Source organism: Dreissena polymorpha, chromosome 4 (genome assembly GCF_020536995.1).
Source record: "Dreissena polymorpha isolate Duluth1 chromosome 4, UMN_Dpol_1.0, whole genome shotgun sequence".
NCBI classification, from domain to species: domain Eukaryota; kingdom Metazoa; phylum Mollusca; class Bivalvia; order Myida; family Dreissenidae; genus Dreissena; species Dreissena polymorpha.
Genome location: NC_068358.1, coordinates 43,486,276 through 43,509,464, shown reverse-complemented (window position 1 = coordinate 43,509,464; position 23,189 = coordinate 43,486,276). Strand labels below are relative to the sequence as shown.

General features: G+C 36.2%; 1 protein-coding gene across 5 annotated transcripts in view; it reads right to left on the bottom strand.

Moving 5' to 3' along the window:
- The window catches only part of LOC127879231 (adenylate cyclase type 9-like), an 87,485-nt gene that overhangs the window by 18,645 nt on the left and 45,651 nt on the right, over window positions 1–23,189 (bottom strand). For all 5 annotated transcript variants that reach the window (XR_008048981.1, XM_052425965.1, XM_052425964.1 and 2 more), the window contains exons 3-5: window positions 18,919–19,002; window positions 10,236–10,372; window positions 4,613–4,697 (exon numbers count right to left, since the gene is read on the bottom strand). Coding sequence is in view for 4 of the 5 variants with exons in the window: in XM_052425965.1 (XP_052281925.1) it covers window positions 4,613–4,697; window positions 10,236–10,372; window positions 18,919–19,002 (306 nt within the window). In the remaining variant the exon portion in view is untranslated. The remainder of the gene's footprint in view (window positions 1–4,612; window positions 4,698–10,235; window positions 10,373–18,918; window positions 19,003–23,189) is intronic.

The following is a 23,189-nucleotide window of genomic DNA, read 5'->3' as shown; positions in this document are numbered from 1 at the left end:
GCGAAAATTACTGTCTCGGCGTGGACCTCGCCATCTTGACTATCACTCTGCTTCAATCTCTTGCACGACGGTTACATTACATTCACCTCTGTGTTGGGCTCAGAACGGACTATTGTTATGAAAGCGTCTCATTCATGTCATGATCATACCAAGCGTTCATCATTGAGGTTACAGTATACTAAACAATCTCTTGCACGACGGTTACATTGCATGCATTCACTGCATTAAAGAAAACCATCTCATACCATGAAATCTTATATCAGTCTTAATTCATTATTATAAAATTGATATGGTTTTTTGTTGTTAAGAAACCAACATACATACACACGTCGAAGCAATTCCTAACGTCACTCAATAAACATTATGTTCAATTATTTACATATGTAAAGTGCGTGGAATGATTCCATCTGCGTAAATGGGCAATAAAATAGTTCCAAAGAGATGCATTAAAACACGCAAGTATTTGCACGATTTATCGTACATTTAAAAGTCATATTTCTTAATTTAATGCATGCGATCTTAAATATACAATCAAATATACATTGAATGCGTTTGTTCGGTTTTAGCTATTTTATAGACAAAATGGCGTGCCGAGCCTTTCGCAGAGTTGTATGTGAGAGCAAGGAACGACAACTCTGCGTGGAGATTGCCTCTGCTTATGTCAATTAACAGCTCACCAAGGCATTGGTATATGGGCCTCAGGTATCAGTCGTCCAAGTGATAATCTATTGTGCAAATGTAGCATTGCAATGTGTCATAATTTCTTGCATGTTAGGCAATGTATTCAAATTCTAAACAGTTCATGATTGCTCTTTGAACTGTGAGACCACAAAATTCAAAGTCAACAAGCAATCCACTAAAGATGTACAGTTGTTTTTCCTTTAGCCTATAAAGTATTGCATCCTCAATAACATAACTTGTTGTTTAAGAATTTACTTATGTATTTCAACATTGATTTTTTAAACCTAACTAGTACTACATTAGTTTTTAGTCTTGTTGATAAGACTTTCTTGTTAGAGAACAACTAATAATGTGATTTTCAGTTAAGTATATTCTTGGGCATGATTGTTTGTGGTGCATTTCTTATGTAATTGCTGAGTAATTGTACATTAATAGCAATCCCAAGTAATAACATAATTATTCATTAAAATTATTGCATTAGGGGTTTAATAAAATTAATGACCACAAGGCAAGGTAGCTGGTCACATTTTAATTAATTTGTAAATACAATAACCATACCTTCAAGATATCCCTGTTTTCTGTCAGCTGGAGATGCTTGATGTTTAAAGGCCTAATCTTTGAAATGATCATCTGCGTTGTACATTTTTGCATACTGTATCTCCATTTATAATGTTTTATAGAACCCATGATCTATTCATTTCCGTAAATGATCAATGATCTTATCCATTAAAGGATACATAGTAATATTAATCTCACAAAATTATAATGATACTCAGTGAGGGCACCTTAAGCAAGTAAAAGTGATCTGATTCAAAAAATATTTTGATAATTTTTTAACATTAAAACAATAACCTATTAGATTCTAAAAAATTGAAGCAGTAATTCTGACGATCATGATTTCAATTTGATTTGGCCTTCGGTAAGTTAACATCTTTGGTAGGTTAGTTCAACACAATTCATAATGTTTCTGTTTGTCACATGGGATTAAAGAAGTTTTAATTAAATAATTTCTAATTTACATAACTTGCGATAACAATGTGTAAATCTCAGCATGCATAAAATATCAAAACTTTCCTTTCAGGCTTTAATATAAGGTGAATCTCGCTACTAGCAGTTTGAAACTCAAGTGCATTATGCACAACATAAAACATACTGAGTCCATGGCATGCAGTGTAATAATCATATTCAATGTGATAATGAGACAGTTCTCAGTCTTGTAATTCACATTTTTGTGCACAAATGTCTACAATGCCATAAAACAATAAAAATGATTTAACAAGAGTGCCACTTTCACATGACAGGCCCATCAACAAAAACTTTTTCGAGCTAATCATTGGACAAAGTGATAATCAATTTCCTATATTTTCCCTTTGACCTTGAATTATGATCTTCACCTCAGACCTAGAAGCCTAGGTCTTACAACAGATGACTTTATCAATCATGTTGATCACTTTTGCTTAAGTAATTTGAAAATCCATGTTTGTCCAAGAAAAGTGCAAGGATTTGATTTCTTATATTGGACATTTGACCACAAGGTATGACCATAATCTAGAACCTAGCGGCTCCCTTCTTGCATGTTATCATGTCAAACAAGTTATTTGAAAAACCATCACTGAGTTATTGTCTGGACAGTGGTAAGGATAACATTTTGTTTATTGGACTTTTGACCTTTAATTATCACATTGAACCCATGAGCGTCAGGTTGGAAAGCACCACCCCCACCCTCAAGTTTATTACTTCTCTCACATTATTTGGAAATCCATCCACCATGCTGGATACAGTTATGCTCTTGACAATGTGTTTGAGGTGGATTTCTAATACTAACACTTGACATTGAATGTTGAACAGCAACCTTGATCTTGGACCAATTGAGCAGGTTCATGTGTGTAATACTTTGTCTCATCATGCGTGTAAATTCTGTCACGTTATCTCAAAATCCATTCATTTTTGACAGTTATGAACTGAACACCATACTTCTTATATTTGTCATTGAATTGTGTACTTAGGATGCAGAGGCCTGATTCTTGGGACCATTACTCTACCTCTAGTCACTTCATCAAAAATGTTCAAAAGTCCATCTTATTCTACAGTACAGCCAACGCGGAACAAACATAATCCTCGGTCACGCCACAGCAAGAATCGTTAGTACGTGGCGACCGCGTCATGTGTTCAAGCGGCGTATCGCCGAGGCACTCGGCATCCATCCGCACAACGATGCCGAGTCTATATTAACCTCGCATACGTTTGCAGAGTAAATACGTACGTACGCGGTGGATCGTGTGAAAATATATGCACCTACATGTACATTTGTGTAGTGTAGAAATCTAGATTTACGCTACTTTCATAGTTATTATTTTCACATTTTAATAAGCGATATGGCACATAATGCCCTTTAACAATTTATCGTTGAATAAATTATGCACAATGTTAATGTTTTGTTCGATTCTCAAATGAGCTTTATTAAATTTGTAATCCAAAACACGCTTCCGAGTTTTAATGCTAATGCGACATTAACAAATTCTAGAATAAAAAAAACAGTGCTAAAATATCCTTTGTCTCCATAAAAAGCGTGCGAAAATTATGCAGACATGTAGAACGTCGCATGGAAAGTGTGGGTGTATTCTGTGTTGTATAAAAACATGTACATCACGTCAGGCGATTTATGCGTGTTCAGTGGAAAAAAAACGCCCAGATTGGACGTTATTTCATCACATCTTTAAATAGTAACAAATGCCAAAATGTATTTGATACTTAAAAATAATTGCGAATGTGTATGTGTCTTGAGCACTTTTATTGTAAATATTTACCGCAATTTGCTTTAAAACTGGAATATACGGGATTATTGGGTAATGATTAGCGATATCAACTGTATAATATAAACAAAATGAAACAACTTTATATACGCATAGTCAAACAATAGTTATAATAAGCTGATAATTAACTAAACAACAATTAAGTGTTGGTTATTGATGTGGCTTCAAACTGCTAATTGTCTTAGCTAAAATATAATAGCAAAAACAACAAGCAAATATAAATCCACCATCTGCTGGAGCCTTGACCACTTGTATGTGCAAAATCATAATTACCTGACATTGTTTATGTGTGAAATACATACACTATGGGCGGGACACAAACTAACTTGGCCAGACACATTAAATATGCTTATATGCTAATACATATTGTAGTAAAAATAAAACCCAAAACAAATATGTTTGTTGACCGTTTAATATAAAGACAATAATCATACGGCGCAATAAATGCACAAAGTAACTTACAGTACTTTAGCTGATTCTAAAAATGACAATGGTAAATGATTATTGCAATTTTATTAATACATGCCCGTGATAATCGTGTTTTGTTTTTATAAATTCGATTTTTTTTATTTGCATTCTTTTAAAATAATAATTATTTCTATCCGGATTACAGCAATTTCTTTAGAAACGGGAATGCAATCACTTAAAACAAAACAACAGCATGCTTTTTTATTAACTATTTTATCTATTTTGAATCTGTGCTCATTAAATTAATTATGATTTTAAATATTATTATAATTGTTCTTTTAAATTTCTTTGACTAACTAATCATTTTTAAACGATTTTGATTTGAAGATGTGCATCGACTCGGCGTCATGTAGCTGATCACGGCTTGCCTCGGCATGTCTCGGTGGACAGATGGGAAGCTTTGCGGCGAAATGCAACTTGCCGCCGCATACTGACGCGGCTTCAACGGCCGACTCGGCATCGACTCGTTGCGCCTTGACGCCGCGGATCGCGAATTATGTTAGATCCGCGTTGGCTGTACTGTAAGTCAACCAAGTCAGCATGGGAAATCACATAATATTGCCATTTTTCAGAGGTTCTATAATTGCATTGTGCAAACAGCAGGCAGCCACCATAAAAATGAATGATAACCAAAGGGGGATGATTCTTACCAGCATGGTTGAGTTCATTGAGAGAGTTGTTTAGGTGGCTCTTCACTAGCATGGCTGTTGTAGACACTCCGTTCACATCGCCAACCTGCAAAACACACAAATAGGTCACATGAAGGCACATGTTATGCACATTACATACAAATAAAAGTGTTTTCAATATTATATTTAAGGTTCAACTTATAGACCTTGATGGGAACTAAATGTTGAGATATAAAAAAAATAAAATTAAACCTTAAGTTCCACGCATGAAAAGCGTGCTTGTTGCAACAGACCATGTGCTGTAACTACCTATAGACTAGCCACTAAAGTACTAAGTACATGAAGAATATTATAATGACAAATTTTCATTGGAAATAATGCACACAATTGGAAAATATTGACCTATTGAAACAATAAAAACAAACGATGTGTTTGTGAAACACTATGTCCCCATAATATATGACCTTTTACCTTGAAGGATGACCTTGACGTTTCATCACTCAAAATGTGCAGCTCCATGAGATACACATGCATGTCAAATATCAAGTTGCTAGCTTCAATATTGCAAAAGTGACATTAAATGAGCTAAATTACTGTCAATACATGAACATAAATAAACATTTAATAAAAATAAATTAAATAAAGCATTCAATATCAGGGATAAAATATTAAGTATTTTATTTTAATGTGGTTTGCTTGATAATTGCAAACAATGCTCGTTGATTCAATTACAATTATTATAATAATTATGTTGTTGTCCATTCTTTGTTAGTTTAACACACAGCGACAGGTAAACTCATACATAGAGCAAATTTGTTTATGATGTGGGTCGTCAGAGTAACGCTGCAATTTGGCAACTACTTTTTTTCCTTACCATCAAAAAGAGATACAAACACACAAAATTTAGTCTTGCATATTAGCATAGATTTAACCACACTTCTCTTAAGTTATGTTTTGATACACAGGAAACTTATACATAACTTAGTATAAAAAACATACGTTGAAGATTTATGTTAACAAAAGACAAAAGACACACGCTTAGAGACAAAAAGTACACAATGCAGCTTGACAAACCAAGCAACCAACTGACCATTCAACCAATCAAACTACCTACCTACAGTCCCAAGCAACCAATGGACAGACAGGGTGATTCCGGTATACCCCCACAAACTATGTTGTTTTGTTTGTTTGTTTTTTTTTGGGGGGGGATATACAAATTTCTTCTCTCAGGCTCTCGTGCGATTTTTAGCATAGGTGCGTTTACGCACCTATGCTTATGGTATATACCACATTTCAAAAATCCACATCGCTCGGTTACCCATTATGAAGCCTTACCTGATCAAAAATCAGACGAAATATCTATTTAATTTAGTATATGGTCATTCTTACAAAAAAAAATTGGAAACGTTTTTCTAACGTTTTCTTCCAAGAATATTGCTGACATCGTTTTTAGTGAATTTTTCTAAGACCGTTTTATGTCAAAAAATCTTCTTATAACCTAAAACAAATTTCGTTCGTAAAACAATTCTATCTGCACTATAAATCTCAATCTCCTACGCAGTGGCCTCCCTTATACTCGAAGTTACTGACCGGGCGAAGCAAGGGAAGTAACTGCTTTGAGGAGTTTCTATAAAAATCTGCATTCAGAAATCTGTATTCAGAACTCAATCTGTTGTGCACGTCTGCATCTAACGCTTACCACAAGTTTTACGACAAATTCTTGACGCAGACGAATAGGGTAGCGTCTATTTTCATTTGTGAAAAGATACAGATCTGTCCGTGCTTAAATTTTGAAAGGCTTGGGTAATTATTTTTCATAAGCGTTTCAAACACTGATGTAAATGGAAAGATTATCTATTTAAATAGTCGGTAATTGTTTGAAATTATTGATTTGAGAAATCCGCGGATGGCGATATCGAACTACATTATACCACGTGACGCCATTCTTCCCTGTATCTTGCACCTATGCTTTTAACGCCATCGGCGCTCTCGTTTTAATTAGTACCACTTAAGAAATCAAGAAGACTTTGACCTGTGTCTGGATTACTTAAATTTAAATTTTCAAAAGGTTCTGACTTTCCTCCCCAGTTGCCAGATATTTACCTATTTGATTTAGGACATGTGTTCATTAGATATCATGAAGATACAAATGGTCTTTGGAAAATGTTAATGTTTATTTTACAAGCCCCAGCAAGAAACATTTATTTGTGACTTGTTCATCTCTTACTTGATCAATATATTCCTGTATCCCCCGAGTCTTCAGAATTCACATTTTGATAATTGAATGACAACTTGGTCCAAGGACATATTGTAGGAACAAATTTTATGTTACAAGTCCACGCAACCTTAACGTGTTGATCTCAAATTTAATAGGTGTCTTTCTTTTCTCCCAAGTAACTAGCCCACCTACATGGACGATCATTGGTCAAAGAATTCTCTAGACATCTTGCAGAAATTTACATCAACTATGCAACTGACAGACAGATGCAAAGTTATGTACCCCCACTTCTTTGAAAATGGGCACATTTATAATATTACAGTTTTGGACGTAACCCACTCGACCGTCGACCGAGTCGAGTGATTTTTGCGTCGGTTGAGTGAAATTCTAAGCCGGTAGCCCGATCGGTCGAGTGCAATTTTTCGTGTCCGAACTTAGTAACATGTCCAAAATAGATTCATATAGACGCTTATTAAAAACTGCATTTGTTATTTCTCTTGAGCAATCATTGATTAGACGCTTATTAAACAGTGTTGTAGGTCAACCTCACGAGACGCTATAACTAGTATTATTACTGGGTGGAGAACTTGCAGTGATAAATTTGTTTTAATGTCTTTTCTGCCATTTTTTGAGGGCGCAACGTACAAACATCAACTGGAAAATGACAATGAAGATTGCAACATAAATTATGAACAGTCAATAAAATGAAAATTCCAACCGTTATGGAAAAATAATCGGTCATGGCTTCGTTTTGTATTGTGCACTTTGATTATGAGCCAGCATTGCTGACTGGCTGGTAAGTGCATTTCATACGTAGTGTACAAAAGCAACATGCAATTAAATATCATGCTCTAACGTACAAGTATAGTTTTTAACAGATAAAATTAATCTGCCAAGGAACAAATTCTGACATCTTCTACTTCTTACGCACAGCAGCACAGGTATAATTGCAAGTTTGACATTGCATTTACTTTTTTCAGATAATTGAGTGGAAAATTCATATCATGTTATAACTTTGTTTTTGTTTTCAGGAAGCCTTTAAGAGCAAACCTGACATGTAAGACCTAGATGTTGGTGACTCAGACAATGATCAGAATAGAATGGAGATGTCTGGAGACCTTGTGTTAATTTTTTTGTCAGACATTAACTGTGAATAAAACAGAATTGAGTGTTTACTTGTTTAATCTTTATTGTTCTATGTTTGTTCAATAAAAACATAGTTACAAATGTAAAGAATTATAACTTTTATTTCTGGCTAGTTGAAATTGATTTGGGCTAGTGAAATTTCCAAGCTGGTAGCCCGGCTGGGCAAGTGCCTAAAAAAATTTTATGCCAAGACTGATATTATGAAATATATTGTACCATCAACTTGTTTCATTTAAACAATCCTTCAATTTAAAATGATTTCATTACAAAATGCATAAATTAAATTGTATTAACATTATGGGAACAAACCTTTAATGCATAATACAAAAACAAAGATAACTTATCTCCCTTAGACCAAGTTTGAAGCTTCTGTAGTTCCCATTCTTCAAATGGTTCTCACATTGAATTATTAACACATGAAAGATGAACACACAACATGAAAGAGAATGTTAACACTTTCATAATTTAATTTAATATCAATGTTAAACAAAAATAATATGTCAATATAATATACTTTGTAAACCTTTCCTGAGGAATGCACTGAAAATACGATGGTCAGTAGAGACCAGTAGTGTATGTCTGAGTGTAAAGTTAATGAGGTCCTCACGTGCTGAGGCTCAACTATGTGAGGTCCCAGAGAGTGCCCCAGCATACTTAGTTATGCAACTTACTACACTCATAAAAGTTTTCTATTTTCAGCTATTTTGTTTTTACTGAAAGGTATTCAATTTTGGTGTGGTCCATTGCAGTTTGGGGGGGCATGAGTACCACTTACCAAGCTCACAAGCCCAATGAGCTGGGATTGAAGCCGTGTTACCTGCACCGACCACTGTGCTAACTGGACACCATATTTATTATCAAGGAGTATGTTTATTAATGCCTAGTATATGACATCACTAAGCTAGATAAGTGTGGGATTGGAACTGGTATGATAAAACCTTTGGTTGTGTTAGGACCTGGAATGACTGAACTTGGCTGGTGAACTAAGGGATATGCCTATGAAATCTTAGCAAAATGCACAATAAATTCAGATTTCAAACACTTCAGGTATGATTTGTGTTGCATTAATAGTTGCAACTTCATGATCTTTCCCTTTGATATCAAGGTAGTCTGCACAGCAGACATGATTTAAAACAACTGATTAACTACAAATCACTAACTCAACATCAAAATTGGTGCCAGGTAACATTCTGATAAGATTTACAGCAACAAATTTAAGCTAGACCTAAAGATTTCAAAACAAATGTATTCCTTCATGCAAAAAATCAAGCTTTCATGGAAACATTCATGAAATCTTATTCTGAAAGAACTCTCTAGTAGGGCCATTCATTTTTTATTCTTTGGCTGGCGATAATATTTGGTTGAGGTAGGCATAGGATGAGGGAATAAAAACAAAAATAAAATTTAAAATACATTTATTTTTTCATGGGAACTCCTGATATGTATATAATAAAATAGGATTTATAAAACTAGAAGCTTCTTTGCCTGTAGAAAAATAAGTTTCGTTAAAGTATTTAGTAATCAAATTTGGCAATATCTTTTAGTTACTTTCTGTCCTTTTGTAAAGAGTTAACAGAGGGGGTAGTCAAGATGGCCACATCAATGCCAAGACAGTTATTTTTCGCTATTTATACTCATTATTACTTTTCTTTAATTCTAAATGACGCTCACTTTCCAGCCGTATCAGTTAAAAGGTGATAAGCGTTTACTTTGTATTAAAATTCGCTTTTTATCTCGACTTTACTCCCCCTGAATTTTCTTAGTGGAGCTGTTTTAAGGTCATCCCACTTAGAAATTTCTCAGCTAGTTAAGTCGAGATATAGAGCAAATATTAATACGAAATAAATGCTAGTAAGTTTCTTGGTGACCTTTCATTTATAAAAAACCTTTTATAGTGAACATTTGTACATAGCTTAAAACTTTTCTAAAAGTGACTTTTCTAAATATATCATCAAAATTATGTAACTGATTTAATTGATCACATTACGATACCAAAAATATGAAAAAGATGATCGATCAACTTATTCAAACTAGTCGGTCAATCGAAACACTATAGGCAATTCTACTGTTGCCAAACAAACACCAAATCAGACAATTTTTGGTAACAATTACTGTAACCACAGGAAATAAACAAACACAAAATTGAGCATCAAACAACACATTTACAACAAATCACACAATACACAGTCATTTTCAAACACATAATAACTTTCAAACACATAATTACAAATTTAGTATAACAAATATTTCCAGTAAGGCAATCAACAGATGTAAGCATACCTCTTTGCCAGCATCATTCATCAGGTTATCATGCTCCGAGGATTGCGTGGCAACGTCTCCGTCAATCGCCACCACAACTGTCTCTGACTTCGGGACATCCTTCTTCTTGCGACCCACAATGAAATAGGTCTTGATCTCTGCAAACGACAGATGCATTGATCATAGCTGGACATAACATCTTACTATTTTGTAAGCAGCTTGTTGAACCAAGAACAAACCTCTTGCTTTGACATGAAGTGGAACACAAATCCATACCCTCGTTACAGATGTAAGCTTCTGTGACATTCTTAAAGGGATTTCAGTGGAAGACTATAAATGTTATATGTAATGGTTTGTAATGTTTTGGCAGTACTTTACAAACTGCATCATAAAGCAGGATGCTGTTATTAAAGTTCAAGTCCAGGACATGATTACAAATTGTGAGGAAAAGAAATGTGCAACTCAACCAAATTACCTGAGCCTTGTTAATTTGTTCCAGTTAGCTATGCCCTTGCATGATTTATTGATAGAAATTTAGCTTCAAGGTTTGGAGTCATATAAGAAGAATTTATTATTATTTTATGCGAAAATTAAATTCTCACAATTTTAATTTTATTCTTGCTGAATTTTAAATGAATTCACTTATGTTAAGAAAAAAGGGCACTGGACAGGTGTAAACATTAGAAGTGACTCATGTTCTTTTACAATTTATTCTGAAGAGAAGAGAACAAATTCAAACACTGAAAAGCTAAGAAGAGAATATAGGACTACAAATTGTCTTCGGAAGATAAGAAACAATCACATATTAAATCAATTTTACATTATGCACATGCAGAGATAAAAATTAACTTTCTGAAATTGGTAGCCACCTGGGCTTGTAGCTTGAAATTTCCGTGAACCCAGACTCAAACCCATGAGCCCAGCAAAATCAACTAGAGCTTTGTAACAGACGTGACGAATACCCCCATATGCCGTATTGACACAGAATATTTTGCATGTTGTCTTCACAAAAAACAGCGGACACCATGCTCAATATTTAAAACGCACTAAGTGACCCCGTGACCTAGTTTTTGACCCTGCATGGCCCATGTTTTAACTTGACCTACACATCATCTTGATACAACATCTGACCAAGTATAGTGAAGATCGGATGAAAATTACTTGAATTAGAGAGCGGGCACCATGCTGAATGTGTAAAACGTACTACTGGTGACCTAGTTTTTGATCTGGCATGGCCCATGTTCGAACTTGGCCTTAAGATCATCTAGATAAAACTTCTGACCAAGTTTGGAGAAGATTGGATGAAAAGTACTTGAATTGGAGAGCAGACACCATGCTGAATGTTAAAGAAGAGATGTGTTTGTCAGAAACACAATGCCCCCTAATGCGCCGCTTTGAAGCCATATATTTGACCTTGAAGGATGACCTTGACCTTCAACTACTCAAAATGTGGAGCTCCATGAGATACACATGCATGCCAAATATCAAGTTGCTTTCTTCAATAATGCAAAAGTTATGACCAAAGTTAAAGTTTTAGGACACACACAATGAATGACTAACTGACTGAAACAGTGACAGACAGACAGGCCAAAAACAATATGGCCGATCATTTGATCCAGGGGCATAAAAACGCACTAAGTGATCCTGTGACCTAGTTTTTGGCCCGGCATGGTCCATGTTCAAACTTGGCTTAGAGATCATCTAGATAAAACTTCTGACCAAGTTTGGTGAAGATATTGGATGAAAACTTCTTGAATTAGAGAGCAGACACCATGCTCAATGTTTAAAAGGCACTTAGTGACACCGTGACCTAGTTTTTGACCCGGCATGATCCATACTTGAACTTGTCCTAGACATAATCTCTATACAACATCTGACCAAGTTTGGTGAAGATCAGATGAAAACAAATTGAATAAGAGAGCAGACACTTAATACAGACCGACAGACAGCCAAGTTCACTCCTTTACACCCTCCTAAACTTCGTTTGTGGGGGTATAACTATCAAACATAATTTATCAATATTTTGATTCATCTATCCTAAATGGGGACCTTTTACAAAGGCAATATTCAAATGTCATGTTTGTAAATTGTGAAACAAATCATCAAAAAGGTCAAGGTCATCTTTCAAGGTCAAAGGTCAAATATATGGGGAGGGGGGGACATAGTGTGTTTGTGAAACACATCTAGTTAAACACTGTTCTTGTCTTACGGCTGTAATCATCTGTTAATCATGGAGTTTGCATCAAATTTATTGAGCAGGATTATCAGGTTAGTTTAAGTGTTGTTAAAGGTACATGTATTGCTCCTTCATTTGCAAATAGAGTAATTGACATTCAATTTGTGGTGGCCAGACTTAAAATTTTGTCGCATTGGCAAGTGGGCAAGTGCTTTTTTTCAACCCAGACATAGAAACCAATTTCCACATTCTATGATATTTTTTTCATCTTTCACGTTATAAAACTTGTTTATTATATAATTGATTGACCTGTAAACAGCAGTTTACATGCCTATAAAAACATGTATTCAAGTATTCTGTCAAAACATTGTGGTAATAACAGTTGGCATAAAGGATCAATGAGAATGAAGTGTTGGAGAGTGTTTTAAGTTTATGTGATCCTTTAGAACCAGTGGGTGCATTAAGTGAGGATCCCGAGTAAGTCCCTGAACTCTTACAATTAACTTATTGAAATCATTTAAGTAGGGATGAATTTTGAAAGGTAGCTTTCACTTTTCAGCTATTTAATTTTTTAACAGAAATATATTTTTTAATTCAGGTGTAGACTTGTGCTGTATGGGTGAGGGGGGGGGGGGGGGGGGGGGGGGGAGGAGCCGGAGAACACAGAGGCAACCGCAGCGGTCCAATAAGGTGAATACCCACAAACACTCATATCCTCCATGTCATGGATCTGAACAAAGGTCACTTTTGAGAAGAGCGTGTGTATCAACCTCTCTGCAAGCCAAGGAGAAATTTAAGAAGGGCTGTTTGTAAAACATGCATGCCCCCCCATATGGGTTGTCAGTTGTAGTGGCAGCCATTGTGTGAATACGTTTTTTGTCACTGTGACCTTGACCTTTGACCTTGTGACCTGAAAATCAACAGGGGTCATCTGCCAGTCATGCTCAATGTACCTATGAAGTTTTATGATCCTAGGCGTAAGCTTTCTTGAGTTATCATCCGGAAACCATTTTACTGTGTCAAGGCACCGTGACCTTGACCTTTGACCTAGTGACCAGAAAATCAATAGGGGTCATGTGCAAGTCATGATCAATGAACCTATGAAGTTTCATGATCCTAGGCGTTAGCATTCTTGAGTTATCATCCGGAAACGATTTTACTGGTTTGAGTCCCCGTGACCTTGACCTTTGACCTTTGACCTAGTGACCGGAAAATCAATAGGGGTCATCTGTGAGTCATGATCAATGTACCTATGAAGTTTCATGATCCTAGGCGTAAGCGTTCTTGAGTTATCATCCAACCATTCGGTGGACGGACCGACGGACATGTGCAAAACAATATACCCCCCTCTTCTTCGAAGGGGGGCATAAAATGGCTGCTTTAGAACATACAAAAGCACCCAGAAACAAGAGGTAATAAATTAAATGCAGAGTATGTCTTATTAATAAAATGATTTAATTATCAGACTGTTTTCAGGAATCAGGCCTGTACTGTCCCCAGGTCACATATTCACCGACTATACTGACAGTTTACATTATGGATTCAACCTCACGGTGGATTCCAGGCATGAAGAATTCCCTAGTGGGATACAAATGCATATCAGATTGACTACAGCTGTTGAACTACATGTACCAAGGAGGAGGTAAGAAATGGACCACTCAATGACAGGAGTAATACTGTTATGTTTGACTATAGATACAATAGGGAACAGCTGCAGACCGAAAAAAATTGCTATTAATGACAGAGAATAGTATCCCAGTGCTTTCCACAGGCGATTGAACAGTCCCTCAGTGGGGCGCTTGAATTTCGAAATCAGAGTCCACGGGGCGCCTGAAATTTTCCGATCAGTGTATTCTGACAGTTATTGCAGCTTAAAATCAAAGCGATATCGACTTCGCCGAAAATTTTGAAGCCGATTTACAATCCTTTGTCGCTTTACCCAACTAAAGCCCGCCTTAAGGCGGAGCGTCGCTGTATTAGAAAATCAATAATGGCCAATGAGAGCGCACGCTATTAAAATAATTGTATGAGCGACAGCAGTAGGCAGGCAATACCTGCAATTAAATCATGCAGACGACTCGTGACGTACATGTAATTGCCACAGTAATCTTAGCCAGTTACTAAGAAGACTGATGATGGCAACTGGCCGTAATCCTCAAGGACAACATAAATTTCATGCATAATTCCGTCAAATCATTTATTCGACTTGTTAAGTGTTTAAACAAATTATCATTGAATTCATAACGCAACTGTTAATATTTGTTGAAATCTCAACTGGGAATAATTTAATTGGTAATCCGAAACCCATTTTTGTAAGTCAATCTTAACGCGTTTTTAATCCTAAACACACTTCCGAATGTAAATGTTACCGCAACGTTGAAATATTCTTGCTTCAAATTAGCACTTCAGATTTATTTTTAATCGAATCTTTTTCTCTTTTAAAAAGAGCGCGAAAATTATGCAGCATGTACAACGTTGCATCATTTGCATGGAAAGCGGGCGTGTATTGAGCGTTTAAACAAGCACACAACACGTAAGGGGATTGACGCATGTTCAGAGGCAATATTTCATCAAATCTATAAATAGTCACTTAAAATTTATTTTATACTATAGAAAAATGGCAAGGTTTGTGTTAAAGAAATAATTGAAAGCTTTTATCGTAAATATTTACCAGGAAGTGATTTATATAAACAGAATAAACCAGGTCTATATATAATATATCATATACGATTTTTGTGTGCCGTATCCCTATGGAATAAACGGGATTATCGGTAATAAATAGAAACTTGAAAAGTAGTAAGTATACAGTAATAGAGTTGGGTTGAAAAGGATGTATTTGGGAATCGTTCGAGTCAGGATTTTACTAATGCGGGAAAATTTTAAAACAATTAAACAATATATATTTTTTAATAACTGGGGGATTTTCTTGAAGAGACGTCTTTTGACGCTGTTTGTTTTTTAGTTATAACGCACCACAGAACGTCAATTGAAACGTTAAATTACAAAAAAAATCAATGTCGGGAGGGGACACTCATCCCGAACCCCCACTATCAGCCCCGGTGCGTCTGACAAAAATCCTGTGGAAAGCACTGTATCCATAGCTGATCCAATACCATGAATATGTGATCAGGGAAAAAAATGTATGTAGTCATTAAAGAAATTCAAGCGATGCTGATATTTCTGCAACACAAAAACATTATTGTTTGCAAAAGTTTTCTTTTTGTGTCACTTGAGTACTATGTGAATGGTAAAAATGTTTTACATATAAATACTCTTCTAAAAAATATAACAAGAAACCGTCGGAGACAGGTGATGCTCCCCAAAGTTTTTTGTTGTCACAATATTGCACTATATATTCAGATAAAAGGAAACGTCTTGAGGGCACAGTAGTTGGGGGGACAAGAATTTTTTTATAGAAAATTTCAAAGGGCCATAACTCTGTGAAAAATCATCCAACCAAAACCAGCTGATAATATGCACATCTCCTCTTGGTAGTGAAGCTGCCCATAAAGTTTCATTGAATTCCGGTCGTTAGTTGCTGAGAAATAGCCCGGACAAGAATTGCACTATATGTACAGTTAATGGAAAATTTCAAAGGGCCATAACTCTGTGAAAAATCATCTGACCAGAACCGGCTGATAATATGCACATCTCCTCTTGGTAGTGAAGCTTCCCATAAAGTTTCATTGAAATCCTGTCATTAATTGCTGAGAAATAGCCCAGACAAAAATTGTGCACGGATGGACGGACGAACAGACGAAGCGGCGACTATATGCTCCCCCAATTTTTTGGGGGGGGAGCATAAAAATAGGTTTTTGTAATAACGATATCTTTCACTTCACTTAATTCACACAGCTCAAAATAGGCAGTTTCAATGTGTGAGTATTCTATTGTTTAATCAGCATTGAAAGTATAGACACCTTTATGTAGAGTTCATTCATCCTGACATTGTGTCACTGGTGTGACATTATTTTATAACAAAACTTATTGTCCTGTATAATTTATGTCTTTGCTGTCTTTGCCTATATACGTCAGCTGCATTTCTTATTCTAAAATCAAGGCAATTACTAAGAATAACTGGAGGCCTATTTCAATTTGTCAGAGATGCTCTTTACATAATATGACAGACAGTAAGGTGGTGATAATTAATGGAATGCTGAGGAAAGAATACTGCAGATATTTTGTAACACATTTTATGGCCTGTTGCTTTCCATAGATAATGGAATTTTTAACAGGTGATGTTGTCACCATACCCAGATATTTATTCATGCTTTTCTTTCATGAAAAGATGGTACAAACAGAAACTTACAGTTCTATAACTAGATTATGACATTAAATACAAGAGGACCATGAAGGCCCTGTAATAATCTAATTAGTTAAAGATAAACAAATTGTCAGAGACTTCGCTTGGTGACACTGTTTTTGACCCCACTACTCAGATTCAACCATGACCTTCATAGTGTAAAAGATTAACCAGCTGACCAAGTTTCATCAACATTGAGTCATAAATCTGGCTTTCAACAAGGTTTCTCATTTTTTGTGGTGACTTGCTTTTTGGACACAAGTGAACCAGAATCAAACTAAGTCTAGACATTGTCAAGAAGATGTTTCAACAAGATGTAGCCTCTAGAGAGGTAAGGAGGTTAATATTAGGGAAGCTGGACAGACTACGCTTGACGCCAAACAAAGGGTGATCACAGAAGCTCACCATGAGCAATTCATGCTCAAAAGAGCTAATATTAAAATACAAGAGAGCCTGAAAGGCCCGAAGTCGCTCACCTGAGATAACAAGATATTATTGGAACAAATCTTCTGACCAAGTTTCATGAAGATCGGAAAATAAATGTGGCCTCTAGAGTGTAAACAAGGTTTTACTATAGCAATATAAGGAAAAATGCCCCCGCCCCCTGGCAGCCATGTTTTTCAACCAACCCGCATCATTTTGAATTTGTCCAAGATATTATCAAGATGAATCTTCTGACCAACTTTCATGAAGATCGGACAGTAAATGTGGCCTCTAGAGTGTTAACAAGATTTTACTATATCCATATAAGGAAAAATGCCCCGCCCCTTGGAAGCCATGTTTTTCAAGCAAACATAATTATTTTTGGAACTCATCCAAGATATCATTGAGACCAATCTTCTGACCAAATTTCATGAAGATTGGACAATAAATGTGGCCTCTAGAGTGTTAACAAGGTTTTACTAAAGCCATATATAGCCATATAAGGAAAAATGTCCCGCCCCTGGTGGCCATGTTTTTAAAGCAACCAAAACCATTTTCGAACTCATACAAGATATGATTGGGACAAATCTTCTGACCAAGTTTCATGATGATCGGAAAATAAATGTGACCTCTAGAGTGTTAACAAAGTTTTACTATAGCCGTATAAGGAAAAATGCCCCGCCCCCAAGGTGGCCATGTTTATCAACCAACCAGCATCAATTTTGAACTCATCCAAGATATTATTGGGATGAATCTTCTGACCGAGTTTCATGAAGACTGGAATATAAATGTGGCCTCTAGAGCGTTAACAAGATTTTACTATAGCCATATACAGTGTATAGCCATATAAGGACAAATGCCCCAACCCTTGGCAGCCATGTTTTTCAAGCAAATGTAACTATTTTTGAACTCATCCATGATATCAATAAGACAAATCTTCTGACCATATTTCATGAAGATTGGACAATAAATGTGGCCTCTAAGTGTTAACAAGGTTTTACTATAGCCATATAAAGAAAATGCTCCGCCCCCCCCCCCCTGGCGGCCATGTTTTTCAACCAAAGGGCATCATTTCTAAACTCATCCAACATATTATTGGGATGAATCTTCTGACCAAGTTTCATGAAGATTGGACAATGGACAATAAATGTGGCCTCCAGAGTGTTAACAAGATTGTACTATAGCCATATATATAGCCATATAAGGAAAAATGCCCCGCCCCTTGGCAGCAATGTTTTTCAAGCAAAGGTTACCATTTTCAACCTCATCCAAGATATCATTGGGACAAATCTTCTGAGCAAGTTTCATGAAGATCGGAAAATAAATGTGGCCTCTAGAGTGTTAACAAGGTTTTACTATAGCCATATAAGGAAAAATGCCCCGCCCCTGGCGGTCATGTTTTTCAACCAACCGGCATCATTTTTAAACTCGTCCAAGATATAATTGGGATAAATCTTCTGACCAAGTTTCATGAAGATTGGACAATAAATGTGGCCTATAGAGTGTTAACAAGATTTTACTATAACCATATATAGCCATATAACGAAAAATGCACAGCCCCTTGGCAGCCATGTTTTTCAAGCAAATGTAACCATTTTCGAACTCATCCAAGATATCATTGAGACCAATCTTCTGACCAAATTTCATGAAGATTGGAAATAAATGTGGCCTCTAGAGACTTAACAAGGCAAATGTTGACGGCGCACGACGGACGACGGACAAAAAGCGATCACAAAAGCTCACCATGAGCACGTTGTGCTCAGGTGAGCTAAAAATGTCTCAAGGTGAAAGAATTGCCTTACTTTTATCCCATGTTGCGTGTTTAACAGTGTAAGTTGAGGTCGTCTTGTCATATGCCTCTACAATCTTCTTATCTGACCGGTTATCTGCAAGTATAAAACACAATCTGGGTGTATATGGTGAATTAATATGCTTATTTTCATTTATTCCAGACTATCAATCATAATAAAAGAGTGAAACTGCCGAGTCTTCAAAACATTTCTATATCAAATACATTTTGTTGCTAGCTAGCTTCACCTTTGAATGATGTGCAACCTCATATGTTAAGTTATTTCAAATATATCATTCAATGTCAAGAACCTACAATGTCTTGCAATCAAGATGAGTGTGGACAGAAGCTGTGTGCCAGCACTTTGATGCTTTCCAGCTCAGCAAATGTCTTGGGATTCAGGATATAATGCTCTCCAGTGGGACCAATAATGCATCTAGCAGCCAATTGTATTTTGAGAACTGAGAATGCAGGCCAAAATAACTTGTGTGGTATAAACAGGGAAGAAGGAACACAAGCCATCAGACCCAGTTTGTATATTTCAGTTAAGCACATACTTATCACCTGTAAGATATGCATGCTAGCCAATATGCGGTTCAAGATCAAAATCAAACTGCTGTACTTATATAATGTTTGATAATAATAAATGTCTAGTGATTTAATTATTTTCAAAATAATTGATAAAACAAGAGGGCATACAGTACAGTCCACGCGTTTTCCCCTAAAAACGTTTTTTGTCCTGCTAGCGAGTGTTTACGCGAAGTTTGAAAGCGGGGTAAAACACAGCGTTCCGCTGAGTTCGCTAATAACCCAGCGTGTATTACTTTAGCCTAGTCGGTAAATGCAGACAATTTCCGTTCTATTCAGAGACCGCCGCGCAACACTGCGTCAGCAGTTTGCTACTGGGCATGCCAAAAATAAAAACATTGTTATTAACAAGAGCTGTCTCCATCGGAAGATATTTGCCCCCAATAAACGCTTTCTAAACCTAAACTTGTGTGGTATAAACAGGGAAACCTAAACGCAGATTTTGAAACCTAAACGCGGACCCTAAGTTCAAGTTCAAGGTTAAAGGGGTCAAAATTTGTGTGCATATGGAAAGGCCTTGTCCATATACACATACATACCAAATATGAAGGTTACATCTGAAGCGACATAGAAGTTATGAGCATTTTTCGAAACCTAAACGCAAAAGTGCAACGGACAGACAGACGGACGGGCAGACAGACGGACGGACAGTGCTACTGCTATATGCCACCCTACCGGGGGCATAAAAAAAGTTCAATTTTGATATAGGACAATAACAATCCAACATGCACAACTTCATAATATAAGGAAAAAAACTAAATTTTTCGATGATTCAAGGGCCATAACTCAGGAGTGTCCTAGTCAATTTTGCTGAATATCGAACTTGACCTAGATCTTATGACCTTACACATTTTCATGAAGTGTGGCGGAGATCCTATGAAATTTGCTCGAGTTATTGAGCGGAAACGAGAAAAACCGCAATTTTTCGATGATTCAAGGGTCATAACTCAGGATTGTCTAGGTCAATTTGGCAGATTATCGCACTTGATCTAGATATTATTGCCTTACACATTTTTATGAAGTGTGGTGAAGATCCTATGACAATTGCTCGAGGTATTGAGCGGAAACGAGAAAAAACGCAATTTTTCAAGTATCAAGGGCCGTAACTCAGGAGTGTCTGGGTTGATATGGCCGATTATCGAACTTGACCTAGATGTTATTGCCTTACACATTTTCGTGAAGTGTGGCAAAGATCCTATGACATTTGCTAGAGTTATTGAGCAGAAACCAGATAAAACCCAATTTTACGATGATTCAAGGGCCGTAACTCAGCAGTGTCTGGGTGAATTCGGCCGATTATCGAACTTGACCAAGATGTTATTGCCTTACACATTATCATGAAGTTTGGTGAAGATCTGATGACAATTGCTCGAGTTATTGAGCGGAAACAAGAAAAAAAACAATTTTATGATGATTCAAGGGCCGTAACTCAAGAGTGTCTGGGTCAATTTGGCTGATTATCGAACTTGACCTACATGTTATTGCCTTACACATTTTCATGAAGTCTGGTGAAGATCTGATGACAATTGCTTGACTTATTGAGCAGAAACTAATCCGGACGGACTGACTGACTAACTGACTAACTACTGACGGTGCGATTTTAATATGCCCCCACCTATGTTCTGAGGGCATAAAAATTGTTTAAATACTGTGGCATATAAAAATAAAGATAATTGTATAGAAAATTAATACGTATAAAAAATATGTTTTTTAATTCACAGGTACGTCTACAATATGAATGAATATACGACATTTAAGCGTTTTGACAAATTAATATTTAAATCATAACACATTTAACACACGAATAAATGTTCCGTAAATTTCCAAATGAGAACAATAATTTGTAATCCGAAACACACTACGATTTTTAATGTTAACTCGACGTTTACAAATGCTTCCCATATACAGTCATCATGAATATTTCCCGACAAAAGCGCGCGAAATTTATGCTGCAATGTACAAGGTCAAGGTATACTTCTGCAATGCGTGCGTGTATTGATTTTTTTATACAAACTTTCAGGGTCTTCCCCAGGCCATTTAAGCGCCCCTTGCCGGGGCGCCTGAATTTCGAAATCAGAGTCCCAGGGCGCTTGAAATTTTCGGATCAGTGTATTCTTCAGTAAAAGAAAGTGGAGATTGTCCAAAAAAATCAAGGTTTCCCTATCAGTGTATCAATATTCCCCTGTTTTAAAAGAGCACTCGGTACCTTCTTTCACAAGTAATCGCCATAAACACCACATGGGGTAATGGATAATCCACTCATAAGAGAACAGCATAACGCGCGTATCGATTATTCTAGCCACATTACACGGTCATTTAAATGCTGAAAAGGATGTATCTGGTAACTTTCCAGTCGTCAAACTGTGAAGTTCATCGTCCAATCGGTTACGCGAATGCTTATGAGGGCGGGGTTAACTATCGACCATTATTTTTGATTGACATCGGGCATGAAGTACCGTTAAGAGTTTATCGCAGCTTGATTAGCAAGAAGTTGTGCCATTTGAGTAATATAAAACCGGTAATTAGTACAGTACAGAACATTAAAGACGGTTTCGGGCATCATCATCACACCTTTTTACTGTAAACAAGTGTTACCTATGACTCATAATTAATACGAGAAATTTATTGCAAGTGGTAAACAATTAATTATTATAGCGAGTAGGTTGTGCAAATGACTCCCGGTTACAATTATGTGATAACAATTTATTTAATTCCAGTTCATGTATATTTCAACATGTCCATTTATAGAACTGATTCACCTCGTTTTTCTGACATTTATTCGACACGTTATGCGCTTTAACAAATTTTCGTTGAATTAATTACGCACACTTGTAAATGTTTCGTCCGATAATCGATAGTTAGAAGACTGATGATGGCAACCGGCCGTGATCCTCGTGGACAACGTGAATTTCATGCATAATTCCGTCAATACATTTATTCGACTCATAAAGTGTTTAAACAAATTATCGTTTAATTTATAACGCAACGGTTAATATTTGTTGAATAATTAAATTTGTAATCCGAAACCCATTCCCGTCAGTCGATGTTAAAGCGTTTTTAATCCGAAACACACTTCCGAATGTAAATGTTACCGCAACGTTAAATATTTTTGCTTCAAATTAGCAGTGCAAATTTATTTTGTGTCGAATCTTTTTCTCAATTAAAAAGAGCGCAAAAATTATGCAGCATGTACAACGTCTCGTCTATTGCATACAAATGGCGTGTATTGAGCGTTTTAACAAGCGCACAACAGGTCAGGGGATTGACGCATATTCAGAGGCAATATTTCATCAAATCTATAGTCACTTAAAAAATGGCAAGGTTTGTGTTAAAGAAATAACTGAAAGCTTTTATCGTAAATATTTACCAGAAAGAGATTGATAAAAACGGAGTAAACGGGATTATCGGGTAATAAATAGAAACTTGAAAAAAGTAAGTATACAGTAATAGAGTCGGGTTGAAACGGATGTATTGGGGAATCGTTCGAGTCTGGATTTTACTATCTGTGCGGAAAAGTTTTAAAACAATTAAACAATATAAAAAAATATATTTTTTAATGACTGGGGGATTTTTTTGAAGAGTCATAGCGCACCAAATGACGTCTTTTGACGCTGTTTTTCTTTGAGTTATAACGCACCACAGAACGTGAATTGACACGTTAAATTTAAAAAAAAATCAACGTCGGGAGGGGACACC